Source organism: Lissotriton helveticus, chromosome 8 (assembly GCF_964261635.1).
Source record: "Lissotriton helveticus chromosome 8, aLisHel1.1, whole genome shotgun sequence".
In the NCBI taxonomy this organism is placed as follows: Eukaryota; Metazoa; Chordata; class Amphibia; order Caudata; family Salamandridae; genus Lissotriton; species Lissotriton helveticus.
In genome coordinates this window covers 37,348,203-37,369,663 of record NC_136069.1, presented here as the reverse complement: position 1 = coordinate 37,369,663, position 21,461 = coordinate 37,348,203, and the positions used below count along the sequence as shown (strand labels likewise).

Below are 21,461 nucleotides of genomic sequence, written 5' to 3'. Positions count from 1 at the left end.
GTAGGTGCACACACCACACTTCACTAGTAATGTCTTCAAGGCCAGGAACCAGTGGGTCCCTGCCAGATGTCAGTATGTTACAGGCATCCAAGTATGACACATTCCTATTCTTAGAATTAAGGGCCTTGTGTACTATGAGGAAATTGAAGACAGGCAAAAGTGCCAACACCCAACGCCTCATAGAGGTACTCCTGTTAGATGATCTCAAGAAGGGTTCAGGGCCTGAAGGGTCAGGCAGTGGGGGTGGGGCAGCAGAGGAGGCAGAGCCCAGTGGTACAAACCACCAGGACTCAGACTCTGATGCTGACCAGGAAGGTGACCATGACCTTGACCTGGACCATGCAGCTCCTCTTGGAAATGAGGTTGAAGGCCATGAAGGTCATCTCTTTGTTCCCCCAGGAAGAGTAGGAGGTACACCTAAAAGGCCCAGATCTCCATCTGTGGAGTCTGACCATTCTGGTGTATCTATCGGGACCTCTGTCTCTTCTCATAGGAGGGAATTCTACCAGGAGAAGAGAGAAAGGCAGCTCAAGTTTGAGGAGGCCCAGCTGAGAATTAAAAGACAGCAGGTAGCCTTAGAAAGGGAGTACCTAGAGCTTGAAAGAGCTAGAAAAAAGACGGGACTAGAGTCCCATGGTGGCAGCAACTTCCCTAGTGCTAGAGAAAGATCTCATGACCATAGGAATTTAAACAAGATTGTCCCTCACTACCAGAGTGGAGTTATCCACAAATGGATAACAGCACTGGAAAGGGCCTGTAAAGTTCAGAGGGTCTTTAGTGTAGTTCCTATATTCCCAATAGGCTCTGCGCGTTGGAATAGTATATACTATAGATGTGACGTAGGACTAAGGTCGAATAGGTCTCTATTGAATATACTAAACTTAATAGTGAGACCCAGCTAGCTCAGAGCTCACTAGAAACTTTCTTGAATTCACAAGAAGGGATTCGTTTCTGACAACCGCATAAACATGACAACTTTGTTTCCCAAGAATAAAACGTATCTCCAGAGTCGTGGAAACAATAGATAAGTATTTCACTCAGTCAATCGTGCATGCTTTGTTTATACAGAGTTGTAGAGAAATAGAGAGACAAGCGTTTTCAATAAAAGGTTTATCGAACAGTCTTATTTCTCATACAAGAGAAGTGAACTGCTACAATCGTTATGCAGGCTGCAAAGTATAATGCGTACAGCGTAAACAGTAATATGAAATAATACTGTAAGAGCATTGTATGGTTTCTAAGCCATATAAAATAACATACATAAATACATAGACTAAAATACTCAACTGGTGCTTTTAAATTACGCCTACCCCAATGTACCTAACCTAAATCTAGTACGAGGGAAGAAGTAAGTGTGGTGTAGCACAGGTTTAGTTTTCTTTGCCAAGAATCTATCCAAGATTTCTCTTAGGATCTAATCAGATCTATACCTTAGTTTTAGAATGAAGGAGGTCTGGTATCTCTCTGTGTCGGACTCAATTTCCCAACACCACGCAAGGGGAGCTTGGAAACACTGGAGCTGGATTCTCACCGAGAGAAAGACAGTCTCTGATCAGTGCGTCAGCTGGAGGGTCGGCTTCCTTCGGCACTTGCTGTAGCGAGCTGCGTCGGGCAAGTAGATAGTCGAACTGCTCCAAACCACCATGTCTTGCTAGAGCAAGCGAAGGCATATTTATACCTGCAGGGTACCTAGTTTGACGCAAAGTTTGACATCATTAACGTCATCAAAGAATCCCAAGGGAATGGCATTTCTTTGAAAACTCCATGAGTTCTTGGACAAATCAATATTCAAGCAAGGGGAGGTTCCCTAGCAGCTTAAGACGATTTTCCAAGAAATCGTTGTGTCTTTTCGGAACCGGTGGAAGCAGCCATGCTTGTATTTGGACTGCATGGGTTATGTCTAAATATGGGTATGATTTCTATGACTAAATTTGGGCAAAGTGAATTGTACCTATATAAGAGCATGAATCGGGAAAGTTCAATACGGGTCCTAAAACGCTACATAACACCCACTCCACTTTATTATGTTCGATATTACTAAATGCTAAGTAAAAACATATCTAAAGCATGATGTGTAAAAACCCCACACAAAATACATAAAATGCATTTGAAACGGCTCACACAAAAATAAGCATTTGTGCTGCACATATTTTTAAAGCAATGTGTCATTCAAAGCATATTGCATACATTGTCAAAGCCACCTGAATGAATCACAAAATTACATTTATGAAATGGCTCTTAAATACAGAAGAAAAAGTCGAGACCATTCCACAGGAGAGTTATTAAAAAAACTGTTTGAATGTGGACAAGGACAAATATTGTCTTCCGGAAGTAATTCAAAGAATTCTTGTTCTCTATGAATAGTTCTACTTTAAGCAGATTACTTTGTGCCAAAAAGAAAAAATACGAGTTTGGAAAAAGTCTGATCATAGAAAAATATAGAGTTCCAAAGTTAGAAGTTTGGTTTGAAAAAATGAAGGTCGAATTCGGAGTCTCTCGGAACACTGTGTGCCAATATTTACAAGTCAGTCTCATTGTTAGGAGAAAACATCACATCTTCTAAGTCTGCGAAGAATTCGTCTATCATAGTAGCTGAGAGTTGAATTACCGCGCTTAGCATGTCAATAGCACACAGATGAGAAGCATCGCCGTCAGTCGCATTAGCAGTGCTTGCAGTAGATGGTACCTATGCACCTGTTGCCTCACTTATCTCACTACCAGTAACTTGTGTCTGTGAGATTTCAACGAAAGCCGTCATCAGGATTGGTAGCCGCTGGGGACAACACAGTGCATGAGCCGTTGCTGGTCCAAGCAAAGTGTCAACGTCCGTAGGCATGACTGATGGTAGTGTAAGACAGATGTCCAACACACATTCTTCTCCACATAGCAGGCAGTGCAGAACAGGTAAGATGCAATCTTGCCAGATCGGTCTGAATGACAGAAACCATGTGGCATTCAGCTCTCTTAAACAAGATAATCCCAACATTTGGATGGTGCCCTCACGATACCTCATTGCAAGTAGAGTGTTCTCCACTGTGAACTGGGTGTCGTTGGTGAATTGGCTTGACATATCGCAGCAGAAGCAGTAAAAATAGAATTCCTGCAGCGAGTCCCAAAACGAGAGGCAGTCCGCCAAACACTGAGTGCACGAAGTTTGAAAATATTCCCAGGACTGCTTCAAAGGGTGCTAACAGTCCCGAAAAAAGGGTCTTAAATACATGTACAATACCACTCGCATCAGACATGTTAAAGATACGACCTAACATTTCTACGAAATGTATAGGGCAGTTTGTCGATAAAAGCGCACGTATCTCGCCGAAGTCCTTGAAACTTGCAGATCATATGTCTCTTTGGACGAGGTCAGTGGCACAGTTTTTTGTAAAAGAATGGCTTTCATTCTGCTTAAAGTATCAATTCGTATAGAAGAGATGTTCAGTGAAGGCCATAGTGGCGACTCCCCGTCTGTCTTGGTTTTAGGAAACAATACTTGCATACAGCAAGTGACCCTGGCTGACAAGTTACGAGATAGGCTTTTCCTGGCAACATGCCACAGCAGATGTGATCATTCAACATTAAATAACTCCCATTCGAAAGTTGCCCAAAAATTGGATTTATCACTGCAGCCGGAGAACCTTGCAGGTGGCAGGATAAGTTGTTCGAAGAACCATCGCAGGCTCCATGTAAATTAATATCCTGGCATAAAAGTGTATCACTTAGTGAACTTTTACAGTTTGTACCACTAAAAAATACTTATTTTCCCCCACTCCAACATTTGTGTGTATATGGTAAATCCCAGGTTGACTTGATGTATTCTTTACCCAACCTTTCATACAGGCCCGCTGGTATATGTTTTAAGCAATACTGAAAATTTAATATCGTCACTGGCAGAGTAATGGTGCCATGTATTATCCATTTGATCGTTGGTTTCTCAGAAACAGGTAATGGTAATCTTTCCAGTTTTTCTATGCTCAGCACCGTATAGTCTGCTCCCCTGTGTGCCAAAGAGATTTGTTTGTCTGTAAGGTTAAATGCAGAAAATAATGAAGTGGTGTTGATTAGATGCCTAGGCACATAGCCTGAACGAAGATTTTATAACGTCCAGCCTAGCAGCATTATAGAAAGCAATTGTGACTATCCATGCTGTAACATGAGCAAGTCCTGTTCAAATATGTCTATGGCAGAGGATACAATGCTCTCCAAAGAGTCGTTAACCCATTGTCAACTACAGAGAGTGATTTCTCTAAATGTAAACAATTAATTTCTCGTATCCGTTCTGCAGTTTCCATTTGCGTGATTTTCCGTGCTTCTTTATAAGCAGCATATATTCCGGCGTACATGAAACGTTTATGACGTGGTATACGAGGCCCTAGTCAAAAGTCCCTCAAATCAACGCCATCTTTAAGTAAAGTTAAGTGTTGTTTTATCTATGGTAGTGTGGATTTTTCTAGCCACTCAAGGCATAGTTTTCCTACACTGTATGATGTTACTATCCCTGGATGTTGTCTCTGGGCATATCTTGGATCTGGCCTAGTAAATGTTAATCCTTGTGTTTTGTTCAGGAATCTATCTTGACAGTTGTTTGTGTCTGTGGGCCAGATTAACCATTTTTTCCAAAAAGGATTAGTTCTGTTCTGTTGTAAAATATATTTTACGTCTACCTCCTCATCTGTAGTGTCATCACTATCTGGTGTGGGTTTAGGTATAGACGATTTGTTTAAATCTTTTATCTTAGCTAGGCCAAGACAAGATGTTTGTTGAACAGTGTCATTTAAAAAAATTATTTGTTCTGGGATGATGCAGGCTCTGAATAAAGCTTCTACTCCCTGCACCTGCCAGTCTTTTGTGCCCCAGACAGTTTTCGTCTTGATGCTGTCTTTCCAAAAGTCAAATCCTAAAGTAGACAATGAGCATAAAAGGCAGTAGAATAAATTTGTTTAGTATTGGTCAACATATTCCACCTTCCTGTCCTATTAATAGTTTTAAAATGAAAGGATTCTGGATTTGAAACATTAAAACCTGAAAAGTATGGACATTTTCCATAGAATGTTTTTGAGCTACCCTTTGGCGGCGTTGGGCAATGTTCCCACGATTATAAGAAAAAAACGTTTCTAGGGTTTGCAGATTTGTGCAAATAATGATGACCATAGTGATTATAACAATACATTTGTTCATAATCTGATGAACCTTCTAAGTATTCATGTTTTGTAAATTTTGCAGACATCTCTAAGTATGACATCATATTATTAACAGTCTCAAAGTCCCAATCATCAGAACATGTGCTGGGTGAAACAAAGTCACTCAAGGAAACCTTGAATTGATGTAGAATCTTCAACAGCTCTGCAGGACCGAAAATGTCATAATCAATTCTGTCCCAGGCTATACCACCAGATATAGGAACGGCTGTGATGTTCACTGATGACAAGTCTCTTTGTTCACGATGATAGGATTTGTGTGGCTTCAGGAGCAAGTTGATGTTCTTACTTGCTTTGTCCAGTTTACTATATGTTCCATTTGTCAGCGTTCCCAAAGTTAATACAAGAATTAGCCAAAGTAGGAGAAAAAGTACGGCTAACACAATCCAAAGTTCAACCCATGGTGAAACCAGCTTAGTTTTTTCAAGTTCATGAAAAAGTTCTGTTACTTGTTCTTTAAAAGTTTTATTTGTTGGCGTTGTTTCGGGCTCACTGGTATCCTTGGAAAACGTATCAAAGTTAATGATATAGCCAGAGGCAGTTCTGTCAATTATTGGTATTGCATCAGGATTACTGGAAATCACTGGAGTTACCGGATCTTTTGTCATATTAGTGTACTCGGATGTTACATCATTGTAGACAGGTGATTCTTGATGAATTGTTATTTGGGTTTCAAGAGGCACAAGTTCCATGGCTTTGTTGCATAGTCCTTCATTTCGCACTGCAGATTCTTCAAAGGTGATGAGGCTTTCAGTTTGAACCTCTTGGATAGTAGCCAGATTTGGTTGTCTGCTACATCTTTGGAGTCCACTCGGCCTACTACTTATGATCGGCCACATGATGTGGTTTTACCAGGTCGATGGATATGACCCTTTTTTCCTTTCTTCCAGCAAGGGGCGGTAGTAACACTGTCCTTGTCCTGTGGATTGCTAAAACAGGTACTGGTTGCCTGTAAGAAGGCCCAAATTCCTTCTTGTCCGTGATCTTTTCTCTGACCAGATCCCCAATCTTTGGAATCCAGGCAGGCCTTGCTGGGGCGGGTGGTTTTGCTTCAGTGGTCATTTGCTTCTGTATTGTGTTGCTTAGACTTCTTGTTTTATTTAAGTCCTGCAAAACAGCCAAACAGTCTTTGATATCAAAGGGCTTTTGTTCTACCACTGAAGTATGACGATCGAGGTCTTTGACAATCATTCTAATACCAAAAAGTAATTCATATGAAGTCATTCCACCCAGAGAACTTCTTGGCAGATTGTTTAGACTACGTTGGACACTTATTAGATGTTTGACCCACCTGTCACCCGAGCCTTATACCCTAGCTGTTATAGATTGCTTTATGTCCCGTTTTTTTCTTTCCACTACAGAATTTCCCTCAGGATGGAATGGACTTGAGTACCGCAATCCAATGCCCAAGCTGGCCATGGCCTCCTTGTAAACGCAGGACCCTGGTCAGAATGTAGCGTGCCGATTGCGTATGTGCCGATAAAGACTCACAAATCTTTTATAACAGTTCGGGCGTCAGCCAAGCGCTGAGGTCACATCCAAATGAATCTTGAGCAGGAATCCACTTCGACCATGATATATTTATAGTTGCCATCCCTTTGTAAGGGACCACAGAGGTCCAGGTAAACACACGCTAGTGGTTTATCTGAAATTAAAAGGGGCATCTGCGCAGGACGTTTCACTGTTGAAACCTTCATCTTTTGGCAGATTTCACATTCTAGAACATAGTTCCTAGTTTGTTTCCTCATGCGCGGTCACCAGTATCTCTGTTTTAATAACAACACTGTGACAGAAACACCAGCGTGTGCAGAGGTGAGCCCTTCTTGTACTGCTAAAATTAATCCTAATCTATGTTCCAGGTTTGGAATTACCCTATCCACCACTCCAGGGATTCAAGCACAAGGAACATTATTTGCATCAGTTATGTACGAGTATTTGAGTGGATAGCCTTTTGGTAATGTTTTACCACTGTTCTTTTTGACAGCCTGCATTACTTCAATGTCTATTTTCGTTTTCGAACGAGTGATTGCAGCTACGGAAGCTGCTTGCACAGCTGCCTTCGCGGCTTCATCAGCCAATGAATTCCCTTCAACGTGAACGCCATCACTCTGATGACTTTTGTAGTTCTTTCTGTAATAGAACTACTTTTCCCAAAGCAATTTATGTTTGATTGTGCCACCTTTTGCATCTTTGAAACCGTTTTGACTCTAGTTTTGCAAATACTCATTGTAAGATTGGACGCAGTAATAGGAATCGCACACTAAGAGTGTGGGGAATTCGTGATCAGTATTTTCAAGTGCCATCTTGAATGCTTGGATTTCAGCTCGCTGAGCTGTACAATCTCCGAGAGATTGCGTTTTAGTGACCATAGGTCGGAATTTGACATCGCGCCAGCGACCTTTAACGATCGCACACGCAGCACTATAAGCTTGTTTACTCCCAATTGCGTGCTGTGCTGATCCGTCAGTGTATATTATACATCCATAATATTCTACAGGCAGAATTTCAATAGGCAGAGGACATTCTTGTTCATATTGTAGAAATTCTTGTGTTTTCAGATAAGGGTCAAAAACGTATTCAACGTCTATTGCAGCAAGAGAATTAACCCATTGTATCCATCTTGGATGTAAAGTCTTAGCATTCGGAATGCTTGCTTTTGTCACTGCCTCTAAGGCTGGTACAGGTGTAATGACAATTATGCGTTTCCCCTGTGCGAGGGCTCTTTCCTTTGCTACTGAAGTTTGAACCGCTGTCAGAATTTTTTCTGTAGAAGTGAATTTCATTTCAGCTTGTGTGTACAAGTGTTATTTATAAGCTATTGGTAAATTTTTCTACCTCATTAAAGTTTAAGTACGTGAATCCGCATCTTCTTGGGATGATTCGGATTACAAGGTTGCGTACATTTACGCGTATCTTCAGATGTGGTGTTGCCAACATGTCTATTGTTGTTGCCAACATGTCTGTTTGTACTGAACGCAAACTTTCTGTGTGTTTTTAAGTCCAATTCATTTGTTTGAAATCAGGTTTGATTAATTTGTAGAGAGGTTTAACCCTTTCTGCGTAGTTTAGAATATAAGTTCTTCTGAAGTTTAGGAAACCTAGAATTGACTGTAAGTTTTTCAGCGTTTTTGGAGGTTGGAGCAGCGCACATTTCTCTAGAAAGTTTGCTGCCAGGCTTTTGCCTTCACTTGATAGTTCATATCCTAAGAATAGGACATTGAGATGGTCAATTCTTGAATTTTTTTCAATTGAATTTCTAGCCTTCAGAGGCGAACCCAAGTATAATGGTGTTCACTCTTTTCAAGTGCCTGTCCACATTATCATCTGTAAGGTAGATGTCATCGACATAAGATAATGCCTCATCATCATACTTTTGTAGTAACTCTGTTACTCTGACTGAAAATAACCCTGGACTATTCTTGAATCCCTGAGGGAGACGACAGAAGTGACCCTGTCCCCCCATAATTGAGAAAGCGGTCAAATACCTGCTTTCAGGTGCAATATTTTGACAGAAGAAACCGTTAGAAATATCTAATGTGGTTTTAGATTTTTTTGCGCACGATGTTATTCATCAGTGCTGCACTGTGTGCATTTTGTACTGCAAAAGTTTTGCAACAAGAATTAAGTGCCTGTAATCCAAAACTAGACGAAATGTATTGTCTGGTTTGGAGACAGGAAACAAAGGATTGTTCATGGACGAGGTGCATCTATCAATCACCCCTTGGTATTCAAGTTGATCTAATATCTCCTTGACCTGTTTTTTAGCTTCTTGCTTAACTGGATACTGCCTCTGAGAAGTTGGTTGAGTTTTTACTGGATTTTGTGGAGAGGAGATTCCTCATTCCATCCTACATGATTTTTATATAATGCAGAAGCCTGGGCTACAGCCCATTTTCTGGCATATGTGATTTTTTTATGAATTGGAATATGATTCGAGAAGGCTGGCATAATGATCTCTTCGCCACGTGGGCACTCCCTGACAAATTCAGGTGGCCATCTTGTTCAGCTAGAAGAATGTCATAACCCCTAGAGAGTTTCTCCCAAAAGAGTGCTCTTATTTTTGTAGTTATGTACCCCTCCATCCGGAGTGTTACTTCATATAACTGGTGTGGTACACTAACCCTGGTATCTGCAATTTCAACTTGGATGCATTAATTCAAGTCCACTGTCTCCAGATGATCCTTCAGGATCTTGCGAGCTATGGTGACTTCTGCTGCACTGTCTAGCATTGTCTGGGCCCACTCCCCGTTCTTGAGTTGTGTCCTCAAGATCCTCGGCATGTCTGATTTTTAGACCTGCTACCTTCTTTTTGGTGAATTGAGTTTTCTAGTTTTCTGAACGTGTTGATCGTTTTTGGACTTCACACATTCTTCCTTTTGTTCTGACTGTCCTCTTCTTTCCGATTACTGTGAGGAAGTCTGAAAGGTACGAGAGGAATGTGTATCAGTATCTTGATATCTATCAGGTTTTCTCAAATTATCCCTGTTCCTGAGGTTATACCTCTTTTCAGAGGGTTCCTTTAGAGGAGACCTACCTCTGGATTGAGAACGCTTCTCTTTAGGAAGTGTCTGTTTAGTGTTTTCCCACTTCTTTTAAGGAGTAGTGAGAGTGTTTTTAATAAAGACCTTTTCAGAACTTTCAGTCAGTTGGGGTTTCACTGGTTTACCACCCAAACTGTCTCTACCTAGTTCTTCATAGGATTTTTCAATTATTCTGGTCAGTTCATATGGTTGCTCAGTTACATCAAGTTCTTTTAGTTTTTGGCGGATTGCCACGGATGCTGCTTCACCTTTAATATTAGCTAATATTATAGCTGAGACCTGTTTGAAATCCTCCAGTAATTTCATACCTAGATTTAAAGCAGGCTCCGGCCCGTACTCATTTTGAATCTGTTTCAGGACGTCTGGTATCACCACCATGGACGGAACACCATGTGTTTTTGTGTAGATTGCAGCAAAGACTGTACCCAAAGTGTCACAGTCCTCTAGGTGTGGTGCAATCCCCAATGGTAAACAGATTGTTAGAATCCTGTGTTTCTCATGAGGTGTACTATCAGGGAATACTGTCTCGATTTGAGTAATTTTTTGAGCTATCCAGAATGGAATTTGTTCCCTTTTTGCGGGCAATTTACCAATGATTGATTGTATAGTCTGTGGTGTAATTCTATTTGTATTCCCCTGGTGTTGGGTGTTGTGTTGTGGAATCCTTATAGGAGGTTGAACAGTTAGAGTCCGTATGACATATTGAACCAAATGTCTATGGATTTTCATTAGTTGTTTCAATTGAACTAATAGTTCTGCATCTGATATTCTTTCAATGTCAGGATGTGGTGTGTAGCTGGCTATTTCCGGCCATGTTGCTCCTGGTCTACCGAGCGGCCTGAGCCTGGTAATGTGATTTTGATGTTGTAGGGCGCCTTTAAACCAGAGCGCATGCTGGTATGGAATTTCAATATCCTCGAAAGGAATGTATTCCATTGGAGGGTCCTCTATTTTGTAGTAGTGGAACATACTTGTGTTTGGATTAACTTCAGGGAAAACAATCCATGAATAGAATACCTCTCTCTGCCAATATTTGTGTGCCTCTATGACAAAAATTACCCTACCACATCTTGATGATACGCCATTCGCTATAAGTTTTATAGTGATGGTTTTCCGTAGATTTTCCGGTATGATTATAGCATCCGCCTAGACTTCATTAAAGCCTGTAGTGTCAAGACCTGTGGCCAAAATTTCACTGTTTTCAGTGTCACTATTTGACATTTGTTGACTGAAAGTTTTGCAAAGCAAGTTTCAAGGAAACAAAGATAAGGTGCACAATATTTTGGAACACTGTATCCTTCAACGTTGAACAAACCAAAAGCTAATACATAGGAGTTTTTTCGTCCTACTCAGCTATGGCAGATATTTTATCCTTTTAACCACTTCAGACGTCTATTGGAGTATTTACGGGGAAAAAGGGTTCTCTGTGAAAGCACGACTGAGTTACTTTAGTATCTAGCATTAAATTAATGCCTTACCAAACGTTGGGCGCCATGTAGTGTAGTTCCTATATTCCCAATAGGCTCTGCGCATTGGAATAGTATATACTATAGATGTGACGCAGGACTGAGGTCGACTAGGTCTCTATCGAATATACTAAACTTAATAGTGAGTGCCAGCTAGCTCAGAGGTCACTAGAAACTTTCTCGAATTCACAAGAAGGGATTAGTTTCTGACAAAGTCTCCAGAGTCGTGGAAACAATAGATAAGCAAAGTAAGTAAGTAAATATATCTTTATTCGATTGTTTACGTATAACAATCATAAAAGTACATTTCATAAACATTTATGCACACAGTAAAAATTATAAGAAGAGTGATATCACATTGGACATAAACACAAGCGTAAATGCAGGATTGTAGTTTAAAAGAGATAAAAATACAGTAGAAATATAAATACACTCATCAGCAAAATTAATTAACCTTCCATGCTTTTTCTGTGTTTAAGTGCTAGTTTTAAAAAGCTACAAATAAACATAGTACATTCACTGTTTAACATTTGGAGGTAATAAAGTGCAGGTCTGAATTGTAAAAAATTCAACTGTTTAAGTAGAGGTTTTAAAAACAAGTTACGGGGGACTGTATAATACTGACAGAAAAATAAAAAGTGTGCCAGATCTTGCGGAGACTTATTGTCGCAGCCGCAAGCTGGCAACACTTGTCCTCTATGTGCCCCACTTGGTACAGCTAGCAAAAGATGGATCATATTGAATCGAAACCTTGTTAGCAAAAAGCGATCATATCCAGACAAAGGCCAAGCTAGGTAGGGTTCCATATGTGAACATGTTTTTGTTAGAACATGCTGTCTCACACTATTTTTCTTGTACTCACTCTCCTCCCTCGCCAAACGCCTGGATAACATAAAGGTGTTCTTCACGAATGTTACATCAGTTTTAGTTATTGTCTCAGGGGCTAGAAAAAGATCCGGCCGACCTAGTTCAAGGAGACATCTTCTAACGTATTTTAACCACGGGATCTTAAGCCTCCCTTCCCACTCTAATGCCTCTTGCAAGATGTTTCTGGTGAGGGGTATATCTATGTTTAGCCAGCTATTTAGCCAGCATAGCAAGGGATTCACAGCTAACTTGTCACTTAGATAAGGGATACCAAGTTCCTCGTGGACGGAGAAGTTTGCCGTTCCCCTAGGTAGCCTTAAGACCTGCTTTAGAAAATTGTTCTCAGTAACCTCAAGGACATCTAAGGATTCTGACCCCCATATTTCACTCCCGTAGCATGCGATGGCCGTGCTTTTGGCTTGGTATAGCTTCAAAACAGCAGCCACCGGGCTGTTACCCATTTTCTTAGCAAAGTCCACTATTGCTGCATTTGCGCACACTACCTCACCCTTTTTCTTTTGAATTGCTGGTGCCCAAGTTAATTTATGGTCGAAAAGGACACCAAGATACGAAAAAGTCTTGGTTGTCGGTATTTTTTCGCCATTTACAAAATGGGGGTATATTTTTTGGGGAGTTAAACCTGTCATCATTGTAAAGGATTTTGAATTGTTGATGCTCAGGCCTCGGGAGTTCATAAATATGAAAAAGCAGTCTAACAAGGTTTGAAGACCGATCGCCGTTCTGGAAATTAGGACGGCGTCGTCCGCGTATAGCAGGACGGGCACGCCCTTCTTTCCTATATATGGGTAGTCTGTACCAGTTTTTAGTAGGTGCTCCTCCAATTCATTAATATAAAGATTAAAAAGAAAGGGGGCTAGGATGCACCCCTGCCTAACACCCCGATTTATCCTAAAATCCCTGGTTACCTTCATATCTTGGGTATAACGGACGTTTGCTCTTGTGTACGAGTGGAGAGCGGCTAAAAAATTAACCAGGTTTTGCTCCACTCCCATTTTCTGCAGGACCTCCCAGAGCCTGCCTCTGTCTACGCAGTCGAAGGCGGACGATAAATCCATAAAGGCCATATGGATGGTCCCTTTTCTTGCTATGGTATATTTGCTATTTATTAAATACAGGTTCAGGCATTGAGTTATCGTGGAATGACCTGGCCTGAACCCGTATTGTATTGGCGACAATATGTTGTTTTCGTTGGCCCATGCTATCAGTCTGTTTAAAATGATACCCCCCACCACCTTAGCAACTGAATTAATCAGCGATATGGGTCTGTAGCATGTTGCACTGCCATGATCGCCCATCTTGAATACCGGCACTATAGTCGAGGACCCCCAGGATTTTGGGCAACCAATTAAAATTCCAGCATTTATAACTGCGGTAATAACTGGGGCCCATAAAAGGATATTTGATTTAAATAAATCGGGAGGAATGCCATCAGGGCCAGGTGCTTTGTTGCTAGTTAAATCCTGAATCCCCTTTGCCACCTCCCCCACTGTAAAACACAACAGTTCTTCATCAGAAGTTTTAAAAACAAAGTCCGCTTGTGGCTCGTCACTTTTAAAGATTGTACTATAATGTGATATCCATTCTTCCTCGGGTATGTTGGTCCCAAGCGTAGGGTTGCTGGGGTCATCAAACATAGGCTTGTTTATGATGCTCCAAAACTTAGAACTGTTACCCAGGATTGCAGGGTCGCATAGAGATTCCCAAATGCCTGCTTTCACTTCTTTTTTCCGAGCTGCCAGTACTGTCTTGTATTTAGATCTCAGAGTCTTTATAAGAACAGGATCTCTTGGGGTAGCCTTAAGTGTTTTTTTTAGATTTCGTCCGGCCTTTGAGCATGCTTGGTCAAACCATCTTGGTTGGTGTTCATAGTGGCCCTTCGTTGGTATGGTTAGCAATTGTCCGATTCTGTCAACCACGATGGAGAAGGCAATTAAGGTCGCTTCTGGCAGGGTGGTGGGAGAGACACAAAGGCCTAATTCTTGACCACAGCTAGTATTGATTGAGCTGTACAGAGAGTCACTGTTGACCTTTGACCATTTCAGACGTCGATTTCCGTTTATTGGTTTTAAAATGCCACAATCGGGCCGTGGCTTCCTGTGTTCAAAGAAGCCTCCTCCAATTTGGATGGAAAGAGGATTGTGGTCACTGAAAATACTTGTTTGGATTTCAAAATCAGTGACTAGATCGACAAGGTCTCTCGAAAGAAGAATATGGTCTATATAAGAACCATTTCCATAGCCTTTATACGTAGGGACATCAAAGATGTGAAAGTCCTCCGACATGGACATTGCAACGGTTAAGTTCCTGTCATCAATTAAGTTATTGACGTAAGTGCCACGCGACGAGTGGTCAAAATGGAAGCCAGACCTATTATTACATCCTAAGAGGCCAATAGGTGTCATTTCAGGATTGCCACATGGATGCGCATTAAGATCTCCAGCAATGAGGGTGCTTCGAGGCAGACTTGTCGCTTTTGCTTTTAAGAATTTGTGTAGATGGAGGATGTTACACTCCCTATTTGGAAGTACAGCGTTATAAAAGTTGATAAGGGTGAGTGCCCTTTTACCACTCCTAAGCACCAGGGCTTGGATATGTCTGTTGTCAGATGCTCTATTTGAAACCTGGCAACTAAGTGCGAGGCTAATATAAATTGCCAGGCCCCCCTTTGATCTTCCGCTGTTCGACGGGGCTGCTGGTTGGAAAAAACTTTGAAAGCCCTCAATGTGTGTGTTTGCATCTTCCAGCCATGTTTCTTGGAAACACAGAACGGTATCGTTTTTTTATATAAGCCATCCATATTGGGTCATTAACCTTAGCAGCCAGACCAGCTACGTTCCAGGATAGAAGTTTTATAATGCGTTGTGCTGTGAGGCCTAACCCTGCTATCTGGACCTTGCTTATAGGTGAAGATATCGCTTGAACCCCTCGATCAGTCGTTGTGTATACTTGCGTTTCATTGCTGGTAAATAAAAGATTAGCGTCACTAGGGACTGTGCATTGAACTTGACTAGAAGGATGTGAGCGAGTGCGCCCATTCAGAATCAGCATGCTCTCAGAATGTTGTACTAAGGGAACTGCCCTGGATGTATCACTAGCCTCTTGGATGGAGATATGTGTACCCTCCGAGGCGGTGCTCGGTGTTCTATAGGAGAATGCTTCCCTAATTGATGACTCAGGAGGGGTAGAATGGGGGGGGCGAAGGTACGAATTGTCAGTCAATCTCATCCAGATAATCTGGAGCATAAAAAGCGTCATATCTGTTTGAGATGGGAACCCCGTATTGTGTGTTTGGAAGATGTGGGTATGAGTAGTGCTGCTGTTGAGGGCGAGATAAAGGCTCCCTTCTCTCTTGTTGTCTTATGTGATAGCTATTTAGCCTACTCGACCGTGGGGGTTCCTGTCTATAGTTAGTGAAGTTCATTGGGGTGGTTGGGCCATAAGGCCATGTGTTTTCCCTAGGTTGATAATCAACTGTTGGCTCAAGCAACCCACCCTGGCCGTGGATTGACTGTGATTGTGTCATATATTGGCTAGGATTGTTTGAGGGGTAAAAATAACTCAAGGCCATGGTGCGGATCAGACTGTTCATCACACCGCTTTTCCAGCTGCTAATAAAACTAGCTGCACGACTGTCACCGAGGGTTACCACAATACAATCACCCTCAGTCGATTTAAATCTGTTTCCCACCCAGTCTACCCTTCTCACATGTGAAATATGACCATGTATATGTTTGGGAATCGGTCTATGGGTTGTAAGCCAGTGTCTCACCTTGTTTTTTAAATCCACTTGAGATTCTACCCTCTCGCCCGCTAGTTTAGGTACTCCAATCATAACGATGGTGTACGGGCTGGATTCAGGTGGAAGATTTATGTGGGGTGGTCTTTTAGCTACCGCCGGTTTTGACAGATTATCACCTGTTTGGTTCGTAGGTATACTCTGGTTAAAAGTTTTAATTTGTCTCATTGGTTCTACATGGGTTGGTACAAGTTTGACCGGAGAGCTCTCGGCGGCCCATTCACATTCCTTAATTTCCATGTCAGGTAAGGATTGAGGATTACTCGGAGTGGCAGCCACTGTGAGGGGAAGATTAACTCCTCCATCTAGGATTGTCGCCGGTTTAGTAGGAGGGTTCTTTTCCTGACAGGTTGGCAAATTTTGTTTGTTAACAGTGTTAGCTGTGACTTTCTTTACCCTGGCGTTTTTGTTGCTGGTTGAAGCGAGGGAGCTACTAGCTGGTATAAAGATAGAGGTTGATTGTCGTACATTCAGTGTTTTAAGCAAGGTGGAGGATGCATCATTTTGGGCCCTTTCAAATTTCCCTAATGACTTCTCAATGTTTAGGACTCATAAGCATTTCACTCAGTCAATCGTGCATGCTTCGTTTCTACAGAGTTGTAGAGAAATAGAGAGACAGGCGTTTTCAATAAAAGGTTTATCGAACAGTCTTCTTTCTCATACAAGAGAAGTGAACTGCTACAATCGTTATGCAGGCTAAAAAGTATAATGCGTACAGCGTAAACAGTAATATGAAATTATACTGTAAGAGCATTGTATGGTTTCTAAGCCATATAAAATAACATACATAAATAGATAGACTAAAATACTCAACTGGTGCTTCTAAAATACGCCTACCCCAATGTACCTAACCTAAGTCTAGTACAAGGGAAGAAGTAAGTGTGGTGTAGCATAGGTTTAGTTTTCTTTGCCAAGAATCTATCCAAGATTTCTCTTAGGGTCTAATCAGCTCCATACCTTAGATTTAGAATGAAGGAGGTCTGGTATCTCTCTGTCTCGGACTCGATTTCCTAACACCCCACAAGGGGAGCTTGGAAACACTGGAGCTGGATTCTCCCGAGAGAAAGACAGTCTCTGATCAGTGCGTCAGCTGGAGGGTCGGCTTCCTTCGGCACTTGCTGTAGCGAGCTGCGTCGGGCAAGTAGATAGCCGAACTGCTCCAAACCACCGTGTCTTGCTAGAGCAAGTGAAGGCATATTTATACCTGAAGGTACCTAGTTTGACGTAAAGTCGGACATAATAACGTCATCAAAGAATCCCAAGGGAATGGTATTTCTTTGAAAACTCCATAAGTTATTGGACAAATCAATTATCAAGCAAGGGGAGGTTCCCTAGCAACTTAAGCCGATTTTTCAATAAATCGTTGTGGCTTTTCGGAACTGGTGGAAGTAGCCATGCCTGTATGATTTCTATGCCTGTATTAGGGCAATGTGAATTGTACCTATGTAAGGGCATGAATCGGGAAACTTCAATATGTGTCCTAAAACGCTACATAACAGGTCCCCCAGGAGCAGTGTACAGATATCTTGTGGCTCTCCTTTGCAGACAAAGGTAGAGACAAGCTCCTCACTGTTAGAGAAGAGGATGCTCATGATTATACAGTCCTGAAGAGAGAAGGGCTTGGTCTAACCACTGAACAATACAGGATAAAGTTCATAGATACAAAAAAGGCTCAGACTCAGGACTGGGTTTACTTTGTGGATTGTGCTACTAAGGCTCTGTAGGGCTGGTTATTTGGCAGTAAGGTGTGTGATTATACAGGATTGTACAACCTAATTATGAGGGAGCAGATCCTTAATAATTATCAAAATCAGCTGTTGCATCAGCACCTGGTAGACTCTGATCTGACCTCTCCCCAACAATTGGGAAAGAAGGCAGACAAATGGGTCAGAACCAGGGTGAAGCAGAAGGTTCGGAACCAAGGTGGTGACCAGAAGGAGCAAGATTCTAATAAGGGTGGGGAAAAGGGTAAAGACCAGAAGTCTTCTCGTGGTCCCCAAAAATCTGCATCTGGGGGGAATCCCAGTTATCCAAGAAGAAAGGCCAGAAGAAACCATGGTGGCAATTGTTCCTCCTAGTTTAGCTCCAAGTGGTGGTACTAGGAAAAGGGTGTAGTAGGGTTAACCCTGGGTTCTGAGATGGACTCTGGCCTAGTCAGAGTTCCAACTCAGGCTGTACTGATTTGTGAGTCCCAGTAACTTGGGCAAGTTCAGACAGCAGCCCTTGATCAATGGCTACATATTGAAGACCAGAAGCCATGTTTTCCAGGCCCTCTCTCTCAATGGCACAATAGGGGTGCAATAGTCATGTGGCTTTTAACTTCCAGCCCCTGGGTACATTTCCTATTCCATATACAAGGGATTTGTAGGCAATTTCAAAATTTCAATTAGAGTTGAGCCAATGTAACCATGTTTAAAGGGGAGCACAAGCGGAAGCACTTTACTTCTATTTAAGAGGGGTAAGAGTGCACAGAGTTCGAAATCCAGCAAAAACAGGGTCCAGATAAGGTGAATTTCCCACTCCAGCACTATGCCGTTGAGAGGTTAGTCACTCGTGGAGTTTTTAGATCACTTAGTTGCAATTGATCAATAAACAACTTGTACAAGCCCAATAAGCGAGCAGGCATCCTGCTCATTTCCTTAAATACTAGCGCATCCCACATTCTATTGTGTCATTTTGCAACTTTTACTGTGTATGAGCTGGATGCTAATTTAGGACATTGGAATGTTGGGATCCCATTGAAGACAGTAAAGTGCTCCCGGTGCCGTATGGCCAGTAGAAGCCCAGAGCTCCAACATTCAAATGTTGATGTTCACAGCTGCTGTAAACAAAGGCAAACAACCTTTACAATGCAACTTTTACAACGCACTACCATTACAACAAAACTTTTACAACGCAACATCCATTACATCGCATGCCATTACAACGCAACCATTACAACGCATGACACTACAACGCATTCCACTACAACACATCTCATTACAACGCATACCATTACAACGCATAACATTACAATGCATAGTACCCTTACAATATCCAACACTTACCCTACTGTTGCACCCCCCTGGAGTTAGAATAGTAATTCTAACCCCTACCCTATCCAACACTTACCCTACTGTTGCACCCCCTGGAGTTAGAATAGTAATGTTTACCCCTACACTATCCAACACTTACCCTACTGTTGCACCCCCTGGAGTTAGAATAGTAATGTTTACCCCTACACTATCCAACACTTACCCTACTGTTGCACCCCCCTGGAGTTAGAATAGTAATTCTAACCCCTACCCTATCCAATACTTACCCTACTGTTGCACCCCTGGAGTTAGAATAGTAATTTTTACCCCTACACTATCCAATACTTACCATACATGCAATGTAATGTTATCCGTTGTAATGGATATTGCGTTGTAAAAAAATGCGTTGTAAAGGTATGCGTTGTAAAAGTATGTGTTGTAACGTCATGCATCCGTAAACAAAAGGCCTCATAGTGCCCGAGGGGATTTCATTCGTCTCGAGCCCCATGAGGCCTTTGTTTTATTTCCTAGAACATTCTGCCCTTTAGTTGTGGAATGTTCTAATAGCCTGATAGCTCTCCGTAGTTCCTGCTTTAAAGTCCCGCTCCCTTGTTAAAGGCCCGCGCCTTCCTCTCGGGCCTTTAACGATTTAAAGGGACTTTATTGGCCAGTATAGCCCTCTACAACCGGTTCTAAGGCTATAGTAGCATCTATAGCAGCCCACTCCATACATATGGGCACTTCCTTACACCACCCAATCCCATAACTAGTAGAGCAGTGCCTTCTTAGTGCATCTGCCTATGTCACTGTTAGTGGTAGTGGAGTTAAGCCTGACGGCCATACAGAAAATAGAAGAAAGCTCGAAGATTGTCACTCTGTTTCCATGTCTAACACATTTGTAACTCTTTTCTTTTCAGCTACTGGAAGCTGCTAAAACGATTCTTGGAATCTGCAGATAAGTTTTTTATGGTTGGACACAAGGTCATTTACTACGTTTACACAGACATTCCAGAGAAAGTGGAGTGCACCACAACACAAACTGATCGAAAGTGTAAAGTTTACAAAATGTCAACCATTGACTCGAAGATTCGAGTTTTCATGAGGAGGATGGAAATTTTGCAACTCCACATCAAGACGAAGGTCATCGACGTGCAATATTTAGTTTGTGCCGATGTGGACCTGGTGTTTCATGATGAGGTGGGAGTGGAAATCCTGGGGGACCTCGTCGCCACGCTCCACCCTGATTTTTACAAATACCCACGAGGTGGCCTCACGTTTGAGAGGAGGGAATCTTCCCAAGCATATATTCCAAAAACCGAAGGCGACTTCTACTACCAGGCCAATTTCTTTGCCGGCACGCCTCAGGAAATTTATCGTCTGACAAAAACATGTGACCAAGCCATTAAAACCGACGACCTAAAAGGTATCATTGCAGTGTTTCACGACGAAAGTCATTTTAATAAATATTTGTTGCACCATAAGCCTACAAAAATCCTCTCTCCAGAATATGTATGGCGACGGGAGCTCCATATGCAACGAGAAATAAAAACAATAAGAATTATGCACGGAGAGAAAAACTTATAAACACTTTGTTTTGCCCAAAATGAAATTACTTTCGTGAAGTCAGATAAGCAAAGTTACCTGTGCAAAAAACATTATTGCCTGAACAAAACCAAAAACAACTACAAATGTGACTTGGTGAGTTCTCAACTTATACTTTCTTTAGAGTAGGCCAATCCGATATTCAATAGGGCGCATTTGTTAAATGGGGAGAGAGAGAGAGGAGGACTCATGAACTCATGAACACATTATTATAAGTAACTTGATGAAGGAGCTGTAAAACAGAGGCAAATTGCTACAGCCCAGCTGGTAAATAGCAATACAGAAATACGGTCAGGCAGGGAACAGCTGGGTTCTCTAAGACATTACAGGAAGCTGTGTGAATGCACCACCTACCTCTACAGATAATGACTACCACTTGTGATACTAACATAGAAAATGCATGCAACCATCTGTATTGGGGAGTGTGCACAGCATGAGCTGCGTCGCCATCTGAAGCATTTCCTTTGCATCCACAGGATCTGTCCTCTCAGTCTTTGGCCTGGAGATGCCTGTTATGCCTGTTTGTTACTTCACATCAAGATCAAGGCTCACATACTCAGGAGGTTCCTGGAGTGCCAACAGACCTGCCTGTGGCTTAGGAACTAGTAAAATGACTAGTAGTAAAATGACAGTGGTTTGTGGATACCAAAAAGTAGCAAAGTGAGGAAAGTTACACGGATTACCTCCGTTTCCCGAACATTCATAAGTCAGTAACATTTGAGAGAGACTCTAAAAAAATGAGGGCCATATTATCAAGAAAGGGCGATACATTATCGCCGCTTTTATCGGCAGGAAACTGACGCTAAAGCGGCGATAATGGGCTTGATGATATGCCCTTGTGAATTCCCATTGAAGCCCAGGTTCTGGTGTGAACCTGGGCTTCTATGGGAATTCACAAGGGCATATTATCAAGCCCATTATCGCCCTTTCTTGATAATATGGCCCTGAGTCTTCTACCGAAT

At 41.9% G+C, this 21,461-nt stretch overlaps 1 protein-coding gene across 1 annotated transcript in view; it reads left to right on the top strand.

Moving 5' to 3' along the window:
- The window catches only part of LOC144773693 (histo-blood group ABO system transferase-like), a 128,254-nt gene extending 107,773 nt beyond the window's left edge, over window positions 1–20,481 (top strand). The window contains exon 6 of the mRNA XM_078658841.1: window positions 19,815–20,481. Within this exon, the coding sequence (XP_078514967.1) occupies window positions 19,815–20,481 (667 nt within the window). The remainder of the gene's footprint in view (window positions 1–19,814) is intronic.
- Window positions 20,482–21,461: the final 980 nt, after the last annotated feature.